Here is a 21,218-nt window from a genome sequence, read left to right as displayed (position 1 = left end):
TGTCCCGCTCCTTGAAAGAAGCAGCTCTAGCCTTTAGCGCGGTGTGGATGTTGCCTGTAATCCATGGCTTCTGTCGGGGATATGTACATACGGTCACTGTGGACACGACGTTGTCGATCCACTTATTGATGTAGCCTGTGACTGAGGTGGTATACTCCTCAATGCATGTGGATGAATCGCAGAACATATTACAGTCTGTGCTAGCAAAACAGTCAATATATGACAACAAATGAATGCAATCTCATTTAATGAGGAAAATTATCTTGGGTTGGAGAAGCTTCTAGTGATGGCTCTATACATTCTGGTGAAAAGGGAGGGTTTGCGACTCTTCTCTTCAGGTGGGAAGGAATATGCAATGTAATTTCCCTCTGGAGCAAAGGAGCCATGAGAATTTGTCCTCGACTCTGCAAAGAAAGACCATCCAGTATGTCATGGGTAACAATTCAGAGCAGAGTGCAATGTCTTTCCAAATGAATTAGTTGAACACTAAAGTAATAATATCTTAGTCTTGAATGAGCAGCAGCAGGGCTTACCTGTAAAGTACACAGTAGGGGAAGTGTTCTGAGGCTGGTACTCCATAGACTTTTGAGGACAGTGGTCCTTTCTAACTTTCTTGGAACCCTGTTTGGTGGGAAAAGGCACATTAAAACAAACTGTTAAATATCTTAAAGTACAGTACATCAACTGAAAAAAGGCAATACAATGCTAAAATACTGAATTATATAAACAAATAATATCTCATACATTCAAAAGCAGTGTTATTCATGAAAAATCTGTACTTGTACTATACCTTTATGTTAAAGCATATCTTGCTGAACATGGTTTTCTTGCTTTTCTTGGACTTGAAGATGTGGATCTGCTCTCCAGTACTGCTGGTGCTATCCCTTACCAAATCCAACATCCCTTCTACAATGTCACTGGTGGCCATGCTGGTACCGGACTCAAAAGAACATTTGGCATTGGCTTTGGTGATCATTTGATGACTTGAGCCAACTGATAAGGCATCCATAATTTTGTTGATCATGACCTTCGTGAGCTGATTCATTGTGTCACTATCATCTGGCTTGCTCTGATTGAGCTGGATAGGAAAGACCATGCAAGTAGAGGTGCTTGGTTCATTCTGGACTGAAACATCAATGTTGATATTTTCAAACTCATCTAACCACTGTTTTAGGAAGCCCTTCACTGTCTCTTCAGCAAATATCTGGAGAAGCTGAGAGGAGAGCTTCTTGGATATGGCACATTGTTCCTTTCCCCATTTCAGCCTTGAAAGAATGGAGTCTGAAGCACTTCTGGCTGCTGCCAATGTTAAGACCTGTGGAGTGCTGTGGCTGTCCTGAAGGGCTATCACTTTATCCACAAATTCATGACTGAAAATGTGGATGGTCCCAGTGGAAATGATTTTTCTCAATTTCCTAACAGCAGATCGGAGGTCGTCAGGATGAGAAGCACCCTGTCCATCTTCCTGTGTGTTCTCAACACTTTCCACCATTTCGTCCACTACCACCCCAGCAGCTTGCCTGACTTTGTCCACAAAGGATGGGGGAAGTAAGTTCTCTGTGTGAAACAAGTCCTGAATGATCATGTTTCTTACAATGGGAAAGTCACTCTGAGCAGATAATTCAGTGGGGATGGGAGTACCGGGCAAGGTGAAGTCCCATTCTGACTGCTTTGATTTTGAAGTAGGTGTTAGAGAGATGGAGGAGCGTGAAGAAGAGGTATTTCTTGTATTTTGGCTGTCAGCACTCCTACAACGGATCGTGCCAATATCCTCCAGCATGGATCCTGAGAGCTTAGTGGTTTTAGGTAGTAATTTGTGCGGAATGTCCACACAGGCATCGTTTCCACCAGGTGTAACACTGCTCTGGTTGACCTCAAGATGGCAGAGACTTGCTCTTTGTGAAGCAGGACTGCTTTGATATGTAAATATTTGGATTGAACCAAGTGTTGTGTCTGACATTTGAAGATCTTTTCTGAGAAACTCCGTAATCTTACTTTGCAGACTGTAGTAGATGTTACGAGCAACAGACCAGATTATTTTCTCAGAAACCTGTCCAGTGGTGAGTAGGGAGGTTCCAGATACCATGTCAGATGATTGGGTGGTCTGGGTGAGCTCCTGCAGATCTTTCACTATGGTTTGTATAATATCAGTAGATGTAGATACAGACTGGAGGTACTTATCTGTTGTACCTTCCTCCACAATGTTAAATGATCTAGAGAGGACCTCACTCACTCCTTTCTCAGCTTTGGTTTGGAACTCATGACTAGAAAGTTTTTGGAGGCTCTTTGTTGAAAGACTGTGGGAAGATGCAATGCCTTTGGAGGCAGCCGTGCTGCAATCTAGACTTACTGGAGAGGTTCGCTCAGGAGAACCTTGGAGACGTTCAAACATGTCTTCACATGGTGTCACCTTGACAAGGAGATGTCCTTCAGCTGAGACAGAACACCACCTACCAATATGTTGACCTCAAGGGACATATCAGATATTTTCTTTCCTACTGTGGAGAAGCAAGGTGCATTTGATGTCTGATCCTCGCATGAGGTCAAGATTGTTGAAATGACCTGTTTGGTACTATTGTTCATTAGACCCTCGTCTGTTTCAGTCCAGAGAAGTTTTGAACTCTCGCTGACACCCATGTGTAGAGTCACTTCCTGGTTCAAACTGTGCAAGTGAGGCACACTCTTACTAGCTTGCGTCAAGTTCTGGCTTGCCAAACCAAGGTACTCCTTAGTCACAAGATGTCCAGAGTCCTCTGTGGGTGTATGGCTAGACATTCTTCTCTGCACGTCTGACCTCTGCCGATGAATGGTGAAGCCCTTTAATGTCTTCTTAATATTTTTATATAAACTAGTAGTAGCAGACCAGATCCTGTTCTTTCGCTTTTGTGCATTTTCCTGGAGGTCAGGTTCTCTCTCCTCTACTTCTGCAGGTTGCGCCAAGCTCTGCAGGTCTTCCACAAATGTGTCAATGATGCCAAAGGCAGCAGAATCCGCACAAATATCCTTTGACAAGGTTCTCTGGTTTTGAACGGAACAAGACCTGGATGCTACAGAATAAGCAGGCTTTGCACTAGTTAAGCTACTGTTGGACTTTTTAACTAGGAACTCACTCACTGCTTGAGTGGTGTCTCTCTTGAATTCCTCACTTGATAGTTGTTTCATGCAATCTAACAGACTGGTCAAAGAAGCTGTGGCCTTACTTCTGCTGTCCTCAATTTGACAGGGGAACTCATATACTATTGGTGATGAGGCCCTGGAATGGGAGATATCCCCAAGCTGAGCCAGAACGCCCTCTACAAATTGTTGTCTCTCAATAGAGAAGTCTGATCCTTTTTCTCCAACAGTGTACAGGGGGTCCTCCTTTGACATCTCAGTCTTGTACAAGACCAGAAGCTCTGAGATGACTTCTTTGGTGCAAGTTGTGATGTTGTCATCAGATGTGACAATGCTCTTTAGGGCAAATCTCTGAAGCTTGCCGAAATAATCTTTCAAGTTGTTTTGGATGCTGTGGTAAATGTGAACAGCAGCAGACCAGGCACTCTTCTGTTGGGGACTCTCTTCAGATTCAGCCAAGGACTTCATATCTGACACGAAAGTCTTAACAACTACTGACGCCGCTGAGCCCACTGGGTAAATTGACTCTGTCTTTACAATGCCAGACAATGTTTGACCTGATACAGCACCTGTTAACTCAGACTGAACGACTGAACTAGGAAAGCTCAAACTACTGACTTTTTTGGCAAGAACTCCACTCACTGCTTGTATTGCTGATGTTTGAAACTCCCGGCTGGAGAGTTTTTGGATGCTCTTAGATGTGAGCGTGCAGGAGGAACCAGATTCACCTATATTGTAGCTGCTCTCGTATTTCCTTATCAGGGCATCAAGATCGTCAATGAAGCCAACATGCGATGCCAAAAACGTGATCTTGTCCTTCAGATCTTTCAGCAAATTCTGTTCGTTCTCGTCAACAAAAGCCACCATTGTGTCAGAGATCATGGTCATGACTTGCCCTGTTAGACTCTTGCTCTCTTGGTCAACTTTTTCAAGTTTAGCAGCCAGCTCTCTCACCATGCTCTCAGTCACCTTGGTCTGTGAGTCTCCCCTTACCGGTGTCACTTGAGAGGTTTGGCTAGCGGAGGCACTCTTAACGACTACTGATACGGCCGACTTGACATCTTTAATCACTTCTGCCATTACAGCAGGGGTCATCTTCGGAGAGCCTGCACTTCCAGATGGAGAATTGGACATGCATGCAAGTTTGGAGAGAGAACCTTGCAGGCTGTCCTGCACACAGGTGATGAGGGTGTCCTCTGAGACACCTAAGAGGACTTGTAGCGAGTCAGAGTTGGTTGTCTTCTTCTGCACATCAGACAGAGAGGTTCTTGAAAAAAAAAACAGAAATCATCACAGTCAAACAAATAATATGTAATGCTGTGAGGAACGTTGCTCTGGTGGAGGTGTGTCAAACACATCTGCACCATTGAAAATAGTGGGGGAATCGTTGCTTTTGCTCTGGGAAAACACCTTAGTGTGGTGGAGGTGTGTCAACCACATCTAATAATAAAAAATAATAATTTATTCAACTTCTATAGTTCTTTTCATTACAGAAAGATAAAAGAGAAAAGCTTCTGCTGGTTTGGAGAAGAAAAACAAGACTAAATTATTCTGTTTTAAAGTCAAATAATATGATAAATTAGAGTACTTTTTTTGTATAAGTAATTTGTATTGAAACTGGCTTGTACAGTTGAAGTCGGAAGTTTACATACACTTAGATTGAAGTCATTAAAAGTAGTTTTTCAACCACTCCACAAATTCCTTGTTAACAAACTCTAGTTTTGGCAAGTCGGTTAGGACATCTACTTTGTGCATGACACAAGTAATTTTTCCAACAATTATTTACAGACAGATTAGTTAACTTATAAATCACTGTATCTCAATTCCAGTGGGTCAGAAGTTTACATGCACTAAGTTGACTGTGCCTTTAAACAGCTTGGAAAATTCCAGAAAAGGATGTCGTGGCTTTAGAAGCTTATGTTAGGCAAATTGACATCATTTGAGTCTGTGGATGTATTTCAAGGCCAACCTTCAAACTCAGTGCCTCTTCGCTTGACATCATGAGAAAATCAAAAGAAATCAGCCAAGACCACAGAAAAATAATTGGTTCATCCTTGGGAGCAATTTCCAAATGGCTGAAGGTACCACGTTCATCTGTACAAACAATAGTACGCAAGTATAAACACCATGGGACCACACAGCCGTGGGTGGGTGAGGCTTGCAAGCCAAAGAACACCATCCCAACCGTGAAGCACGGGGGTAGCAGAATCATGTTGTGGGGGTGCTTTGCTGCAGGAGGGTCTAGTGCACTTCACAAAATAGATAGCAACATGAGGTTGAAAAATTATGTGGATATATTGAAGCAACATCTCAAGACTTCAGTCAGGAAGTTAAAGCTTGGTCGCAAATGGGTCTTCCAAATGGACATGACCCCAAGCATACTTCCAAAGTTGTGGCAAAATGACTTAAGAACAACAAAGTCAAGGTATTGGAGTGGCAATCACAAAGCCCTGACCTCAATCCTATAGAACATTTGTGGGCAGAACTGAAAAAGCTTGTGCGAGCAAGGAGGCCTACAAACCTGACTCAGTCATACCAGCTCTGTCAGGAGGAATGGGACAAAATTCTCCCAACTTATTGTGGGAAGCTTGTGGAAGGCTACCCAAAACATTTGACCCAAGTTAAACAATTTAAAGGCAATGCTACCAAATACTATTTGAGTGTATGTAAACTTCTGACCCACTGGGAATGTGAAGAAAGAAATAAAAGCTGAAATAAATGATTATTTCTTCTTCTATTATTCTGACATTTCACATTCTTAAAATAAAGTGGTGATCCTAACTGACCTAAAACAGGGATTAAATGTCAGGAATTGTGAAAAACTGAGTTTAAATGTACTTGGCTAAGGTGTATGTAAACTCCGAATTCAACTTTATATGGCCATATCTATACTCTAAAAAAAATGTGAAATTGCTATAAACATCAAATACTGTTGAAGGACAATCATAAATAAAAGGCAGTATTGAAGAATGGTTACAGACATACCTCATGGCTGGCTTGGGCAATGGTTTTGGGCAGTAGCTTCCACTGCCCAGACTGCCCATCTCCTTAGTCAGGTACATCTCCTTGAACTTAGGTTGTTGTGATTCCTGCTCTTCTTCCTCTTCCTGATCCATACAGTTGGAGGAAGGGTAGGGAGTTGGGATGCGAAAGCTATTGTAAGACTTTCGACTGCCTGGCCTCTTAGGTACACCAGCCTCAGTAAATCTCACGCGGGACTTGGTGTTAACCTTATCGTCTAACAGACTGGTGAGTGGCACTGTGAGAGATCTCTGTGACAATGGAGAGGAGGCAGCATCTTTGATGCCCAGTAGTTCGTAAAGACCTGGGATGATGATCTGCATCAGCTTGTCTGATAAAAACTGGACAATCCTCAGACACAAGCCGGCAAGCTGTTGTTTTGTCAGCTGTATTCCAGAAACAGAAGAAGTGTTTTAAAATGTTGCATAGTGCGTCTTTCAAAAGCTTATGAACAAGGCTAAACATTCAGTGATCATTGTATTCTAAATAAGCTTTCAGATCTTACCGGGTCAGAAATGCCATTACGAATCCTACTCCATTGCCTGAAAATTATTCATATGAATTATTCATATTAATAGTATTAATATTGTCAGAAATGTCGGTCAGTAGAGTCATCAGATTAGACAGTATTTTACACATGCTTTGTAGCAATTGTTTTGACAACATTGTGGTGTGATGTAACTTTTTCCGCAATGGAAATGTAGTTGATGAATCTGCTTTCATACAATCCTTTACAGGTTTGATAGTAGTACTGTACCAAAGAAAATAGAACATACTCCTCAGTTAGGTTCTGCAGGAAGTTGATAATCAGTGAAAAAGACTCAAGATTTTTCGCACTGTTGAGGCTCTCTTCTTCTGTGGTTTCCACAGTGCTGCTTTGCTTCTGGTAGAAATAAACATTATGAGTCTCAAATAATGGCACCAACAGAGTCAAACTTAACATATACAACAAATATCATACTGAAAGAACTTATGAACCGTTAGAGAGTGGAGGAGCATTGGCAACGTTGGACAAATTTAAACAACTGCAACACAACAGAGATGGTTGTGGTACATCAACATTGCCAATGATAGCATCACTATAACATTTTATTGGATTAATGTTGTAATATGAAATGACAAGGTCAATTTACCATCTCATTGACAGCTTCAGAGGTCAGGTGGTCATCCATCACACAGACAGGCAGGTCTAGAGACTGGGACAAGGCTCTATGGTCATAACCAGGAGAGAATGGAAACATCAGAGCAGTCCCAATGGCAGAATCTAACCACTGTCTTCATGTCAAATACTCACTTTGTAGTTAATACATGGCCACAAATAATGAGGGGTTCAAATAGATCGGCTGGGGACTTGACCCTACAAATGACTCCATGAATGACGCCTGACCTGCCCCATAACAAGTTCTTTCTTATTAGTCTGTCTCTCTTATTCTCCACACAAATATCTAACTGGACAGAGTGTAAGTGGCCTTACCTGACTGTCTCAGTGTCAGAAACATCATAGTCTTGTTGTTCTATGTCCTCCAGGGACATCTCAGCTACAGCAGACGGGGCAAAGCCCGGGATGATCTCTCAAACTGAAAATAATGACTGTTTATGTGAACTGAACCATTTACAGTGGCTTGCGAAAGTATTCACCCCCCTTGGCATTTTCCCTATTTTGTTGCCTTATAACCTGGAATTAAAATAGATTTTTGCACTGTCAACTGTGGGACCTTATGTATGTGCCTTTCCAAATCATGTCCAATCAATTGAATTTACCCCAGGTGGACTCCAATCATGTTGTAGAAATACCTCAAGGATGATCAAGGGAAACAGGATGCACCGGTGCTCAATTTCGAGTCTCATAGCTAAGGGTTTGAATACTTATGTAAATAAGGTATTTCTGTTTTTTTCCGTTTTAAATTGCAAAAATGTCTAAAAAACTGTTTTTACTTTGTCATTATAGGATATTGTGTGTAGATTGATGAGGAAAATGTTGTATGTAATCCATTTTAGAATAAGGCTGTAATGTAAAAAATGAAATGTGTAAAAAGTCAAGGGGTCTGAATACTTTCCAAATGCACTGAAGCAGTCTATAAGATATATCTTATTACAGTTTAGGCCTACCTTGTTATTTTCTTCCATCTGGCAATATCATATTAATGGATTAAATCTATTTAGTTTGTTTTGTTGCTAGTATTTTTATTAATCGTTTGAAAATACAAGTATTATCTACTTTCTGAAGGACAGCCAAGTTGATAGGCAACATAGAACCTACAAACAATTATGACATCATTGGAACACATGCACGTGTCACAAACACCTTTAGCCCAAAAAAGCAGTGTAGCAGTGCTGCCCAAGCTGGGGGCGATACACTTTTATTAGGCTTTTAATCAGATTCACAAACAATGCTCTACTTGAAGTCAATGAGTAAACATGTAGCAACATGGCTGAGCTTTAACGTGTAAGTAGAAGTTGACACTAACCATATGTATAATCCTAAAATGCTTGCCCTGAATACCAGTCTAGAACCCAGGTATGTCTCCTGCTATTTATAGTATCTTTAAAGTACATCTTATTACAGTTTAGGCCTATCTTATTATTTTCTTCCATCTAGCAATATCATTTTAAGGGCAAATATACACACATGTGTTGTAGGCCAATGAACTCCATAGTTGTAATTTTTTAATAAGGAAGGGGAATTCTGTAACAGGTTATGACATCAAAGGTATGGCAGCTATGGAGAATCATTTTCAAAACAATGTCCAAAACGGGAAATCATTGGATGTGATTCATTCGATTCTATGCAATTTCATCTTTGAGGACTGACATGGAAGCAACCATTACACAACCCTGAACTCAATAACCCCACCCCAGTTTCAGAAGAGATATCAAACCATATCTGGTCATATTGTATTACATACACCCAGGCTGTGCCTGGACACTGATGGATGGCTATATGGAGCATCCTTGTCCATCATGTTCAGTGTGTTAGTGCTCTCACCACAGAGAGGCAGCAGCCTCCACTGAGCAGCTCAGCAGCCTTAGCAGCCTCCATTGATATATACTTATACTGTATTGCAATGCTTCTGGTCACTTGCACACTATGATTTGTCTATTTGTTTTGGGATTTGTGTGTTGGCCTGTTTTGAAATAGTTTGATAATAACCTACTACTTTGACCTAATGCACTTCATCAATGATGGTGGTTGTATTGTTTGGGATTTGTACTGATAAGCATCATGTTGTCTTACTCTAGGGAACTTTCCAGCAAATGTGGATCTCAAAACAGGAGTTCGAAGAGGGCGGGAAGCAGTGCGTAGACAGGAAGTGCCCTTGATCGACCACCAACAGCATCTGCTGCCTCCAGAACTCACAATAACATGTCTAGTTTAACCTTTTACTGTGAGCTCAGGAACACCCAAGGACGGTAGTTCTGTCGATTTAAAAAAAGTTTTTTTTAAAACTGGATAATTGTCACGTTCTGACCTCTATTTCCTTTGTTTTGTATGTAGTTTGTATGGTCAGGGCGTGAGTTGGGTGGGCAGTCTATGTTTGTTTTTCTATGTTTTGGGGCATTTCTATGTTTTCGGCCTAGTATGGTTCTCAATCAGAGGCAGGTGTCATTAGTTGTCTCTGATTGAGAATCATACTTAGGTAGCCTGGGTTTCACTGTGTGTTTGTGGGTGATTGTTCCTGTCACTGTGTTTGTCGTCACAGGATAGGACTGTTTTGCGTTCTCACATTTCTTGTTTTCGTTAGTTTGTTCATGTGTAGTGATTTATTAAAATATGAATAACCACCACGCTGCGCTTTGGTCCGCTTCTCCTCCTCCTACAGACGAACGCCCTTACAATAATGGAATCTGCCTTTATAATTTTTTGTAGAAAACATGAACTATAACGAACCGTGTCACATATTCCATTGCTATGAAAAGGGTGAAAGGCTGAGTTCCTTTTGACTCCATCTTCAGTATGCCATTTTCAGTTTGTTTATGGACCTTATATTCTGATCTCAACCTTCTTGACAGGTAAGAAACACTTGGTTAGTGTATGTGTCTTATCCAATGGGTTGTCAGGTGAACGTTGAAGATGCTTCTTGGAGGTGATCTAATGATGTCATTGAATCGCTGTCATTGAGTTGCTCACTGGACAAGACAATTATTCACTGAAAATTAAATCTGTCTTTCATTTCACTTATGTTGATACTTGATTGGCTATTTGCTGTCTTTTGAAAATACAAAAATAAATATAACTGTTTTATGAAGCACTTGTAGACATTCATTTTTTCAAAATCATATTTTCAGCAAAACAGATACATACGTTTACAATATGACATCAAATCAAATAAAAATAAAATAAGTGATATGTAAATGATTGGCAAAAGGCTCCAACCACCCAAGTCATAGACTGTTCACTCTGCTACCACACGGCAAGCGATATGAGAGCACCAAGTCTGGGACAAAAGGCTCCTTAACAGCTTCTACCCCCAAGTCATAAGACTGCTGAACAGCTTCCACCCCCAAGTCATTAGACTGCTGAACAGCTTCTACCCCCAAGTCATTAGACTGCTGAACAGCTTCCACCCCCAACTCATTAGACTGCTGAACAGCTTCTACCCCCAAGTCATTAGACTGCTGAACAGCTTCTACCCCCAAGTCATTAGACTGCTGAACAGCTTCTACCCCCAAGTCATAAGACTGCTGAACAGCTTCTACCCCCAAGTCATTAGACTGCTGAACAGCTTCTACCCCCAAGTCATAAGACTGCTGAACAGCTTCTACCCCCAAGTCATAAGACTGCTGAACAGCTTCTACCCCCAAGTCATTAGACTGCTGAACAGCTTCTACCCCCAAGTCATTAGACTGCTGAACAGCTTCTACCCCCAAGTCATAAGACTGCTGAACAGCTTCTACCCCCAAGTCATTAGACTGCTGAACAGCTTCTACCCCCAAGTCATTAGACTGCTGAACAGCTTCTACCCCCAAGTCATTAGACTGCTGAACAGCTTCTACCCCCAAGTCATTAGACTGCTGAACAGCTTCTACCCCCAAGTCATTAGACTGCTGAACAGCTTCTACCCCCAAGTCATCAGACTGCTGAATGTTAATTAAATGGCCACCTGCACTATTTGCATTGACCCCCTTAGTTATTGATGTATTTTTCTAATTGTTTTCCACTGACTCTCTTGAATTGGCTCGATGCACATTCACTACACTCTACCCACACATTCACTGTGACACTGACCGACTTTCACACTAGCTGCTGCTACTGTGTTTATTATCTATCCTGATTGACTAGTCACTTTTACCCTTACCTACATGTACATACTGTATTACCTCAACTACCTCGCACCCATGCACATTGACTCGGTACTGGTACTCCTTGTATATAGCCTTGTTATTGTTATTGTGTTACTATTTAGAAAATATTTTCTTACTTTTTAACTCTGCATTGTTGGGAATGGGCTCGTAATAAAGCATCTCACAGTTGTTTTCGGCATATGTGACCAATACGATTAGTTTTTCATCTGAAAAAATGAATGTTCTCGTTGTTATAATGAGGAATTTATTTAAATAATTTGGTTTTCCTTGAAGATTTGAATGGGCTGAGAAAGCCTTTCGTGATGGATCTAGACAATCTGGTGAAAAGGGAGGGTTTGCGACTCTTCTCTTCAAGTGGGAAGGACGATGCGATATCATAAATTCCCTCTGGAGAAAAGGAGCCATGAGATGTTGTCATCGTCTCTGCAACGAAAGACCATCCAGCATGCCATCAATTTACATTTTTACTCATTTATCAGACACTCTTATCCAAAGAGACTTACAAGGAGCAATTAGGATTAAGTGCCTTGCTCAAGAGCACATTGACAGATTTTGCCTCGTGAACTCAGGGATTCTGAACCAGCAACCTATCGGTTACTGGCCCAACCTCTTAACCCACTAGGCTACCACCCAGCCCACAGTACAGTATGTCATAGGTAACAACTCAGAGGAGTACGTCTTTCCAAATGAATTAGTGGAATGGTAAAGGGATAATGTCTCAGTCTTGACTGAGCAGCAGCCTAAACAGCAGCAGGGCTTACCTGTAAAGTACACAGTAGGGGAAATGTTCTGAGGCTGGTACTCCAGAGACTCTTGAGGACAGAGGTTCTTACTAACTTTCTTGGAACCCTGGTTGGTGGGAAAAGGCACATTAAAACAAACTGAAATGTTTTCGATATCTTAAAGTACAGCATATCAACTGCAAAGAAGCAGTGCAATGCCATGACACAAAGAATCATATAAAAGGTCAACAGCAGTGTTATTCATGAAAGATGTATGTGTACTATACCTTTGTATTGAAGGTGAGGACCTGCTCTCCAGTACTGCTGATGGTATCCCTTTCCAAATCAAACACGCCTTCTACAATGTCACTGGTGGCCACGCTGGTAGCGGACTCAAAATAACATTTAGCAGTGGCTTTGGTGATCATTTGAAGAATGACCATGCAAGTAGAAGTCTTTGGATCGTTCTGGACTGAAACATCAAAGTTTATGTTTTCATACTCATCTGACCACTGTCTCAGGAAGCACTTCACTGTCTCTTCAGCAAATATCTGGAGAAGCTGAGACGAGAGCTCCTTGGATATGGCACATTGTTCATTTCCCCATTTCAGCCTTGAAAGAATGGAGTCTGAAGCACTTTTGGCTGCTGCCAATGTTAAGACCTGTGGAGTGCTGTGGCTGTCCTGAAGGGCTATCACTTTATCCAACAATTCATGGCTGAAAATGTGGATGGTCCAAGTGGAAATGATTTTTCTCAATTTCCTAACAGCAGATCGGAGGTCGTCAAGATGAGAAGCACCCTGTCCATTTTCCTGTGTGTTCTCAACACTTTCCACCATAATGTCCACTACCACCCCAGCAGCTTGCCTGACTTTGTCCACAAAGGTTACAGGAAGTAAGTCCTCTGTGTGAAAGAAGTCCTCAATGATTGTGTTTCTAACAATAGGAAAGTCAATCTGAGCAGGAAACTCAGTGGGGATGGGAGTCCCGGGTAAAGCAAAGTGCCATTTCGACTGCCTTAATTTTGAAGTAGGTGTTAGAGAGATGGAGGAGCGTGAAGAAGAGGTATTTCTTGTATTTTGGCTGTCAGCACTCCTACAACGGATCGTGTCAATATCCTCCAGCATGGATCCTGAGAGCTCAGTGGTTTTAGGTAGTAATTTGTGCGGAATGTCCACACAGGCATCGTTTCCACCAGGTGTAACACTGCTCTGGTTGACCTCAAGATGGCCGAGACTTGCTCTTTGTGAAGCAGGACTGCTTTGATATGTAAAGATTTGGATTGAACCAAGTGTTGTGTCTGATCTTTGAAGATCTTTTCTGAGAAACTCCGTAATCTTACTTTGCAGACTGTAATAGATGTTACGAGCAACAGACCAGATTCTTTTCTCAGAAACCTGTCCAGTGGTGAGCAGGGAGGTTCCAGATACCATGTCAGATGATTGGGTGGTCTGGGTGAGCTCCTGCTGGTCTTTCACCATGGTTTGTATAATATCAGTAGATGTGGTGGATGTAGATACAGACTGGAGGTACTTATCTGTTGTACCTTCCTCCACAATGTTAAATGATCTAGAGAGGACCTCACTCACTCCTTTCTCAGCTTTGGTTTGGAACTCATGACTAGAACGTTTTTGGAGGCTCTTTGTTGAAAGACTGTGGGAAGATGCAATGCCTTTGGAGGCAGCCGTGCTGCAATCTAGACTTACTGGAGAGGTTCGCTCAGGAGAACCTTGGAGACGTTCAAACATGTCTTCACATGGTGTTGGGGACCTTGAAAAGGAGATGTCCTTCAGCTGAGACAGAACACCACCTACCAACATGTTGACCTCAAGGGACATATCAGATATTTTCTTTCCTACTGTGGAGAAGCAAGGTGCATTTGATGTCTGATCCTCGCATGAGGTCAAGATTGTTGAAATGACCTCTTTGGTACTATTGGTCAGTAGAGCCTCGTCTGTTTCAGTCCAGAGAAGTGTTGAACTCTCGCTGACACCCCTGTGTAGAGCCACTTCAAGGTTCAAACTGTGCAAGTGAGGCACACTCTTACTAGCTTGCCTCGAGTCCTGGCTTGCCAAACAAAGATGTCCAGAGTCCTCTGTGGGTATATGACTAGACATTCTGCTCAGCATGTCTGACCTCCGCTGATGAATGATGAAGTCCTTTAATGTCTTCTGAATATTGTTATATAAACTAGTGGTAGCAGACCAGATCCTGCTCTGTAGCTTTTGTGCATTTTCCTGGAGGTCAGGTTCTCTCTCCTCTACTTCTGCAGGTTGCGCCAAGCTCTGCAGGTCTTCCACAAATGTTTCAATGATGCCAAAGGCAGCAGAATCCGCACAAATATCCTTTGACCATGTGTACTGGTTTTGAATGGAACAATACCTGGATGCTACAGAATAAGCAGGCTTTGCACTAGTTAAGCTACTGGTGGACTTTTTAACTAGGAACTCACTCACTGCTTGAGTGGCATTTCTCTTAAATTCCTCACTTGAGAGTTTTCTAATACAATCTAACAGACTGGTCAAAGAAGCTGTGGCCTTACTTCTGCTGTCCTCAATTTGACAGGGGAACTCACATACTATTGGTGATGAGGCCCTGGAATGGGCAATATCTCCAAGCTGAGCCAGAACACCCTCTACAAATTTCTCTCTCTCAATAGAGAAGCCTGATCCTTTTTCTCCAACAGTGTACATGGGGTCCTCCTTTGACATCTCAGTGTTGTACAAGACCAGAAGCTCTGAGATGTCTTCTTTGGTGCAAGTTGTCAGAAGGAGCTTGCTTTCTTCTGACTCAGTTTTTGCCCAAAGAAGTTTTGAGCACTCACTTTGGCCTCTTTGTAAAGTAACTTCACCAGTGGACTCTGGCAACTGAGGCTCACTCTTACTGGGCCTATATTTCATGTCTAAGCAAGGAAGTGGAACTGTCTCCTTGAACTCAGCATTTTTGATGTTGTCATCAGATGTGACAATGCTCTTTAAGGCACATCGCTGAAGCTTGCCGAAATAATCTTTCAAGTTGTTTTGGATGCTGTGGTAAATGTGAACAGCAGCAGACCAGGCACTCTTCTGTTGGGGACTCTCTTCAGATTCAGCCAAGGACTTCATATCTGACACGAAAGTCTTAACAACTACTGACGCTGCTGAGCCCACTGGGTGAATTTACTCTGTCTTTACAATGCCAGACAATGTTTGACCTGATACAGCACCTGTTAACTCAGACTGAATGACTGAACTAGGAAAGCTCAAACTACTGACTTTTTTGTCAAGAACTCCACTCACTGCTTGTATTGCTGATGTTTGAAACTCCCGGCTAGAGAGTTTTTGGATGCTCTTAGATGTGAGCGTGCAGGAGGAACCAGATTCACTAATATTGTAGCTGATCTCGTATTTCCTAATCAGGGCATCAAGATCCTCAATGAAGCCAACATGCGATGCCAAAAACGTGATCTTGTCCTTCAGATCTTCCAGCAAATTCTGTTCGTTCTCGTCAACAAAAGCCACCATTGTGTCAGAGATGGTGGTCATGACTTGCCCTGTTAGACTCTTGCTCTCTTGGTCAACTTTTTCAAGTTTAAAAGCCAGCTCTCTCACCATGCTGTCAGTCACCTTGGTCTGTGAGTCTCCCCTTACCGGTGTCACTAGAGAGGTTTGACTTGCGGAGGCACTCTTAACGACCACTGATAAGGCCGACTTGACATCTTTAACCAACTCTGCCATTACAGCAGGGGTTAGCATCATAGAGCCTGCACTTCCAGATGGAGAATTGGACATGCATGCAAGTTTGGAGAGAGAACATTGCAGGCTGTCCTGCACACAGGTGACGAGGGTGTCCTCTGAGACACCTAAGAGGACTTGTAGCGTCTCAGAATTGGTTGTTTTCTTCTGCACATCAGACAGAGAGGTTAGAGTCCTTGGGGAAAAAAACGCAGAAATCATCAAAGTCAAACAAATAATATGTAAGGCTGTGATGCACATTCAGTGTGTCAAATACATCTGCACCATTGAAAACAATGAGGAAAACGCTGCTGTTTCTCTGAGAAAAAACCTTAGTGTGATGTCAGCCTAACTGCTTAATTTCTAAAGCCCAATAAAATGTATTTTGTATAAGTCATTTGTATTGAAACTGGCCTGTAGATATCTATCTATCCTGGCAACATCTATCCTCTACAAAAATCAAAATTGCTATAAACTTCAAATACTGTAACTTCTAATAACTTCAAGGACAGTTTGAAGAAATGTTAAAGGGAAATTTCTAAATGTTTCAACTTCATATTCATCATCTCCAGCACCACCCCAACATCAGCATATGTGAAAAACGGGCATTTCTATGTTTTGTAGTAAAAAAAGAAAGAGGAAGATAAGTGTTTTCTATGACATCATCAACCAATTAGTAGGCAATGCCTACTCATAATTGGTTAAAATCACACGATGCACACTGATGATGTCATTAGAATCTAGAGCTGAGCATTTAACCAACATTTTTGTTATTCTTCGGTTTTTAAACAACTAATTGACCGACGTCGGCTCAATTATTTGAATTCCATATAGTTAATTTTTTTCTTCTTCTGTGAGCTCGATGCTCAGTTTCTGTAGAGATAAATCAGATCAAGCACGAACTATGCAATGTAGTAGGGAGTTGTAGTTTCCAACAGGCCAATATTCTACATAGTTTAGCACAGAAAATACGGCAATTAATTCCCATAATCCATTGCACGCCCACTTGCTTGTCCACTCTGTGTGGAGCAGATACGGAAACCTCATTGACTGAGACGGAGAGACGAGAGAATGCATGAGAGAGATAAAAAGCAGTTGCGTTGCGAGGATTCTCTACCTGGAAATACATGATCTAAGTGATTGACAGTTGGTGTTCAGCGGTCATAAAAGTAGGTCTTATTTACTTAGAAGAACTACTAAAATAGTGATTTTGTCAGACAGGATAAGCAGCAGCTCTATAGAGATGAGTTGATGACTTGGAATGAAATAATAAAGTCATCAAATACATATTTTATATGAGAAAGTAAATGATGGTTGATAAGTCATAAACAGTAATGGACAGTCACTACCATCATGGGACTTTTATTCATTGTTTTATTATGTGTTGTTACAGCATTCAACACACATAATCCATAGTGCATTCAATGTCTAAAAAAAGTATTGAAATCCAAAACCGTGATTATTTTTTAAATATTTGAATCGAAACCAAACCAACCTCAAAAAGCACTAATTTCTCAGCACTATTGGAAACAGTTACGTCCCTCTATATTTTTTTTACTACAAAGCATGGAAATGTGTAATTTTCACATATGGTGATGCTGGAGATGAATACGAAGTTATTAAATTTCCCTTTAAGAACATACCTCATGGCCCCCTTGGGCAGGTAGCTTCCACTGCCCAGACTGCCCTTAGTCAGGTAAATCTCCTTGAACTTAAGTTGTGATTCCTGTTCTTCTTCCTCTTCCTGCTCCATACAGTTGGAGGAAGGGTAGGGAGTCGGGATGCGAAAGCTATTGTAAGACTTTCGACTGCCTGGCCTCTTAGGTACACCAGCCTCAGTAAATCTCACGCGGGACTTGGTGTTAACCTTATCGTCTAACAGACTGGTGAGTGACGCTGTGAGAGATCTCTGTGACAATGGAGAGGAGGCAGTATCTTGGATGCCCAGTAGTTCGTAAAGACCTGGGATGATGATCTGCATCAGCTTGTCCGATAAAAACTGGACAATTCTCAGACACAAGCCGGCAAGCTGTTGTTTTGTCAGCTGTATTACAGAAACGGAAGAAGTGTTTTAAAATGTTGCATAGTGCGTCTTTCAAAAGCTTATGAACAAGGTTAAACATTAGGCAGAGTTTTCATGGTAATCTGATTAAATTGTCAGTAACATGATCTTACCGGGTCAAACATGCCCTCACGAATCCCCTTCCATTGCCTGAAAACAATATTGTTATAAATGTTGTCATATCAGGATGCGTGACAGAATTGTTTTTATTTAATTATTTGCCTGATCGTGAAGTTATACTTGCTTTGTGTCAGTTGTTTTGGCAAAATTGCAATGTGACAACTTTTCTAGCACTTTACATTTTTTTCCGATTGATCAGTTTCTAATTTGATCCTATTTCCTTGAAGGTGTGATAGTACCAAAGAAAACAGAACATACTTCTCAGTTAGGTTTTGAAGGAAGTCCATAAGTGTCAGATGTTCCACATTGTTGAGCTTCCCCTCTTCTGTGGTTTCCATCACTGAGGTTGCTCTGCTCCTGGTAGAATTGCTCTGCTCCTGGTAGAAATGTAATTATATTGCAAATAATCAAACTTAATAAACAACAAATATCATACTGAAATAATTATTAACTGTTAAAGAGTGGAGGAGCATTGGCAACGTTGGGCCAATTAAACAACTGACACACAACAGAGATGGTTGTGGTACGTCAACATTGCCAATGATAGCATCACTATAACATTTTATTGGATTAATGTTGTAAAATGAAATGACAAGGTCAACTTACCATCTCATTGACAGCTTCAGAGGTCAGGTGGTCATCCATCACACAGACAGGCAGGTCTAGAGACTGGGACAAGGCTCTATGGTCATAACCAGGAGAGAATGGAAACATCAGAGCAGTCCCAATGGCAGAACCTAACCACTGTCTTCATGTCAAACACTCACTCACTCATTTGCTTTGTCAAACCTACCCCTTAGAATGACTTCGATATTAAAAACCCAGGCTTTCCTAAAATGTTTACCTCAGCCAGTCTAGAACCCAGGTGTGTCTACAAAACACATGCACTCCTCCATAAGGTTCATGGCTTGCCTATTGTTTTATCCCAGTACAAGAGGGGCAACTGGATTCAGGATTAAACACAAGCAGTCTTTAAGGTATATCTTATTACAGTTTAGGCCTACCTTATTATTTTCTTCCATCTGGCAATATCATTTTAAGGAATGAAATCTGTTTTGTTGCTAGTATTATTAGTAACTGTAGGAAAATACAGCTGTAGAGTACAATAATCAGCTACTTTCTGAAGGGCAGCCAAGCTCATAAGCAATTTAGAACCTACAGACAATTATGACAAAATTGGAACGCATGAATGTGTCACAAACGCCTTGTGGTCACGTGTTATTTTAGGGCGTGGCTCCGCATTCGTGACCGGTTCTCTTATTTCTATTTCCCGGTATCCGTTTTGTGCTGGAATTTGCGATTAATACCTTTCTCATGCCGAAACCGCATTAAATAAATACCGGTAGTTAAATGACAAAAAATATGATATTCGCAATGTCATTAAGCAACGATAACAACAAAAAAAACATAAATAGCTACAACAATTTCGAAACATGATTTTGTCATCAGTTCAGTACCATTTGTTTGATTTTGTGGACCCACGACTAGACTTTATCCATGTTAGCTAGTTGCTAGCGATGCTAGTCAGCATAGGCTGCTACGTGATAAACAGTTCGCGTTAGCGAATTAGCTACCTAGCTAGCCAGCCTAACAAGCTGTCAAATCCAATGGAAACCGATGCAACCCTGCTGCCAAATAAGGGCTAGCTCGGTGACCCGTGGTAACAGTGAGGTCCCCATGAGTTTCAAGGCTTTAATAAGTGCTATCGTGCAGAAAAAGCGAATAAAATACTGGTTGATGAGCTAGCTAAATTAGCAAGACGGGTATGACCGTTAACAGCGTGCATGCACAAATGCATGACGACACATTGTATCTCAGTGAAGCAGGGATGCAGAACGAGATCGCCCCACCAAGCCAGATAGTAGAGGGGTACAACAACGCCGGGACACAGAGGCATAGCTCATACAATTATATTTTGTTCCAGTTAATGACAATACATGTTGAATAATAAATACCTTCGTCAAATATATGGCATCACATGCTAGTGAAAAGATAGCGTGCATGAATTTTTAAATAAATCCGGTGACCACTAGATGGCCTCGTATATCCACATTTAGATCAACTGTACTTGATTTTTCATCAGTACTGTGAATGACAAGCCCACTGAATCTATTGGCTGGGTTGCGTAGCTGTTTACGAGGGGGGATGTTCCAGTTAAAATCGTCTCAGTGAACAAGCACCAAACCAGCGGTAAATTATTGGTTGCAAAGCACAGTACATCAAAAGTGATTTTTATACTTTCAGGTGATTTAAATGTTCAATTTATATAAAATAGTTTGTAAATGTTATTCGAACATCACACATAAGATGCAGTGGTTTTTGGAGAATATTTGTTGTACATTTTGTTGTAGAGAATTCCCGCCAGTACTAGCTAGCAACTTACTGTGTCTGGTGGGGGGGTCATATATTTTGTACAGTGCGTGAGTGCAGAGTTGGATGGTGAGACGTGCATTGCATGACGTGCAATTTTGTGCCGTTCCTATCAGGTACATTGTTAAATATATTATATTGTATATTGTAATTGTATTATTTTGGTAACTACCCCCAGTGAACAACCAAACCAGCGTGCGTGAGTGCAGAGTTGGATGGTGAGACGTGCATTGCATGACGTGCAATTTTGTGCAGTTCCTATCAGAATAAATCTACATGACTGGTGCTACATGTTGGAGTTCCGTGTCGATGACTGATTGTACACAACGCAAGAAGAGTACTGTTACACCTCTTCGTCAATTATCCTGCCCCCTCATCTCTCCAGAGTTGCACTTCATCATTTGTTTCCTTATAGAATCATAGCTGCATGAAGGGTTCTGGAGGAATTTTCTAAAGTTACGGAATTACTGATGTCTGTTCAGAAATAAATGAAATCATTCAGAATAGCCTAATACGTCATGATAAACCCTATTATTTAGATACATAGGACCAATAGCTTCTTTTTTAAATAGCCTAGCTGCGGATTGTAGCCCAATAACAAAGAATAGCCTACAGTCGGGAACGCGAGGCAAATCTGTCAGTGAAAAAACAGCAGGCAGACAAAACAGGCCTTTTGCAATATTTCAAATACAATCGAGGGAAAACACAGATTGAAAAGCAATGACTCTTGCTGAAAAGATAAGACTATGCTGTAGACTACCAAAATATTTGATCAACTCCCAAACATTGTTT

At 41.4% G+C, this 21,218-nt stretch overlaps 2 protein-coding genes across 5 annotated transcripts in view; one reads left to right on the top strand and one right to left on the bottom strand.

Moving 5' to 3' along the window:
- Positions 1-21,218, top strand: part of LOC110532571 (actin-like protein 6A) — a 758,238-nt gene that overhangs the window by 155,214 nt on the left and 581,806 nt on the right. For 2 of the 4 annotated variants that reach the window (XM_090240310.1, XM_090240192.1), the window contains exon 14: positions 9,376-9,583. The exons of the other annotated variants lie outside the window; for them this stretch is intronic. In XM_090240310.1, coding sequence (XP_090096436.1) covers positions 9,376-9,456 — 81 coding nt within the window. In that variant the 3' untranslated portion in view covers positions 9,457-9,583. Of the gene's footprint in view, positions 1-9,375; positions 9,584-21,218 lie in introns of those variants that run through there. 4 annotated transcript variants of the gene reach the window in all.
- Positions 232-15,857, bottom strand: LOC149985407 (uncharacterized). The gene is made up of 2 exons (XM_090240066.1): positions 15,767-15,857; positions 232-4,083 (listed from the first exon to the last, which is right to left on the bottom strand). Exon 2 carries the CDS (start codon positions 4,069-4,071, stop codon positions 2,407-2,409), a length of 1,665 nt encoding a protein of 554 aa, XP_090096192.1. The 5' UTR covers positions 4,072-4,083; positions 15,767-15,857; the 3' UTR covers positions 232-2,406.

The sequence above is a fragment of the Oncorhynchus mykiss genome, chromosome 1 (assembly GCF_057628025.1).
Source record: "Oncorhynchus mykiss isolate SJ-2025 chromosome 1, ASM5762802v1, whole genome shotgun sequence".
Taxonomy (NCBI): domain Eukaryota; kingdom Metazoa; phylum Chordata; class Actinopteri; order Salmoniformes; family Salmonidae; genus Oncorhynchus; species Oncorhynchus mykiss.
This window is presented reverse-complemented; position numbering and strand designations above follow the sequence as displayed.

Coding starts and splice junctions, on each gene's coding strand:
- LOC149985407 (XM_090240066.1), bottom strand. CDS start 4,071: ATGGTGAGAGAGCTGGCTGCTAAACTTGAAAAAGTTGACCAAGAGAGC.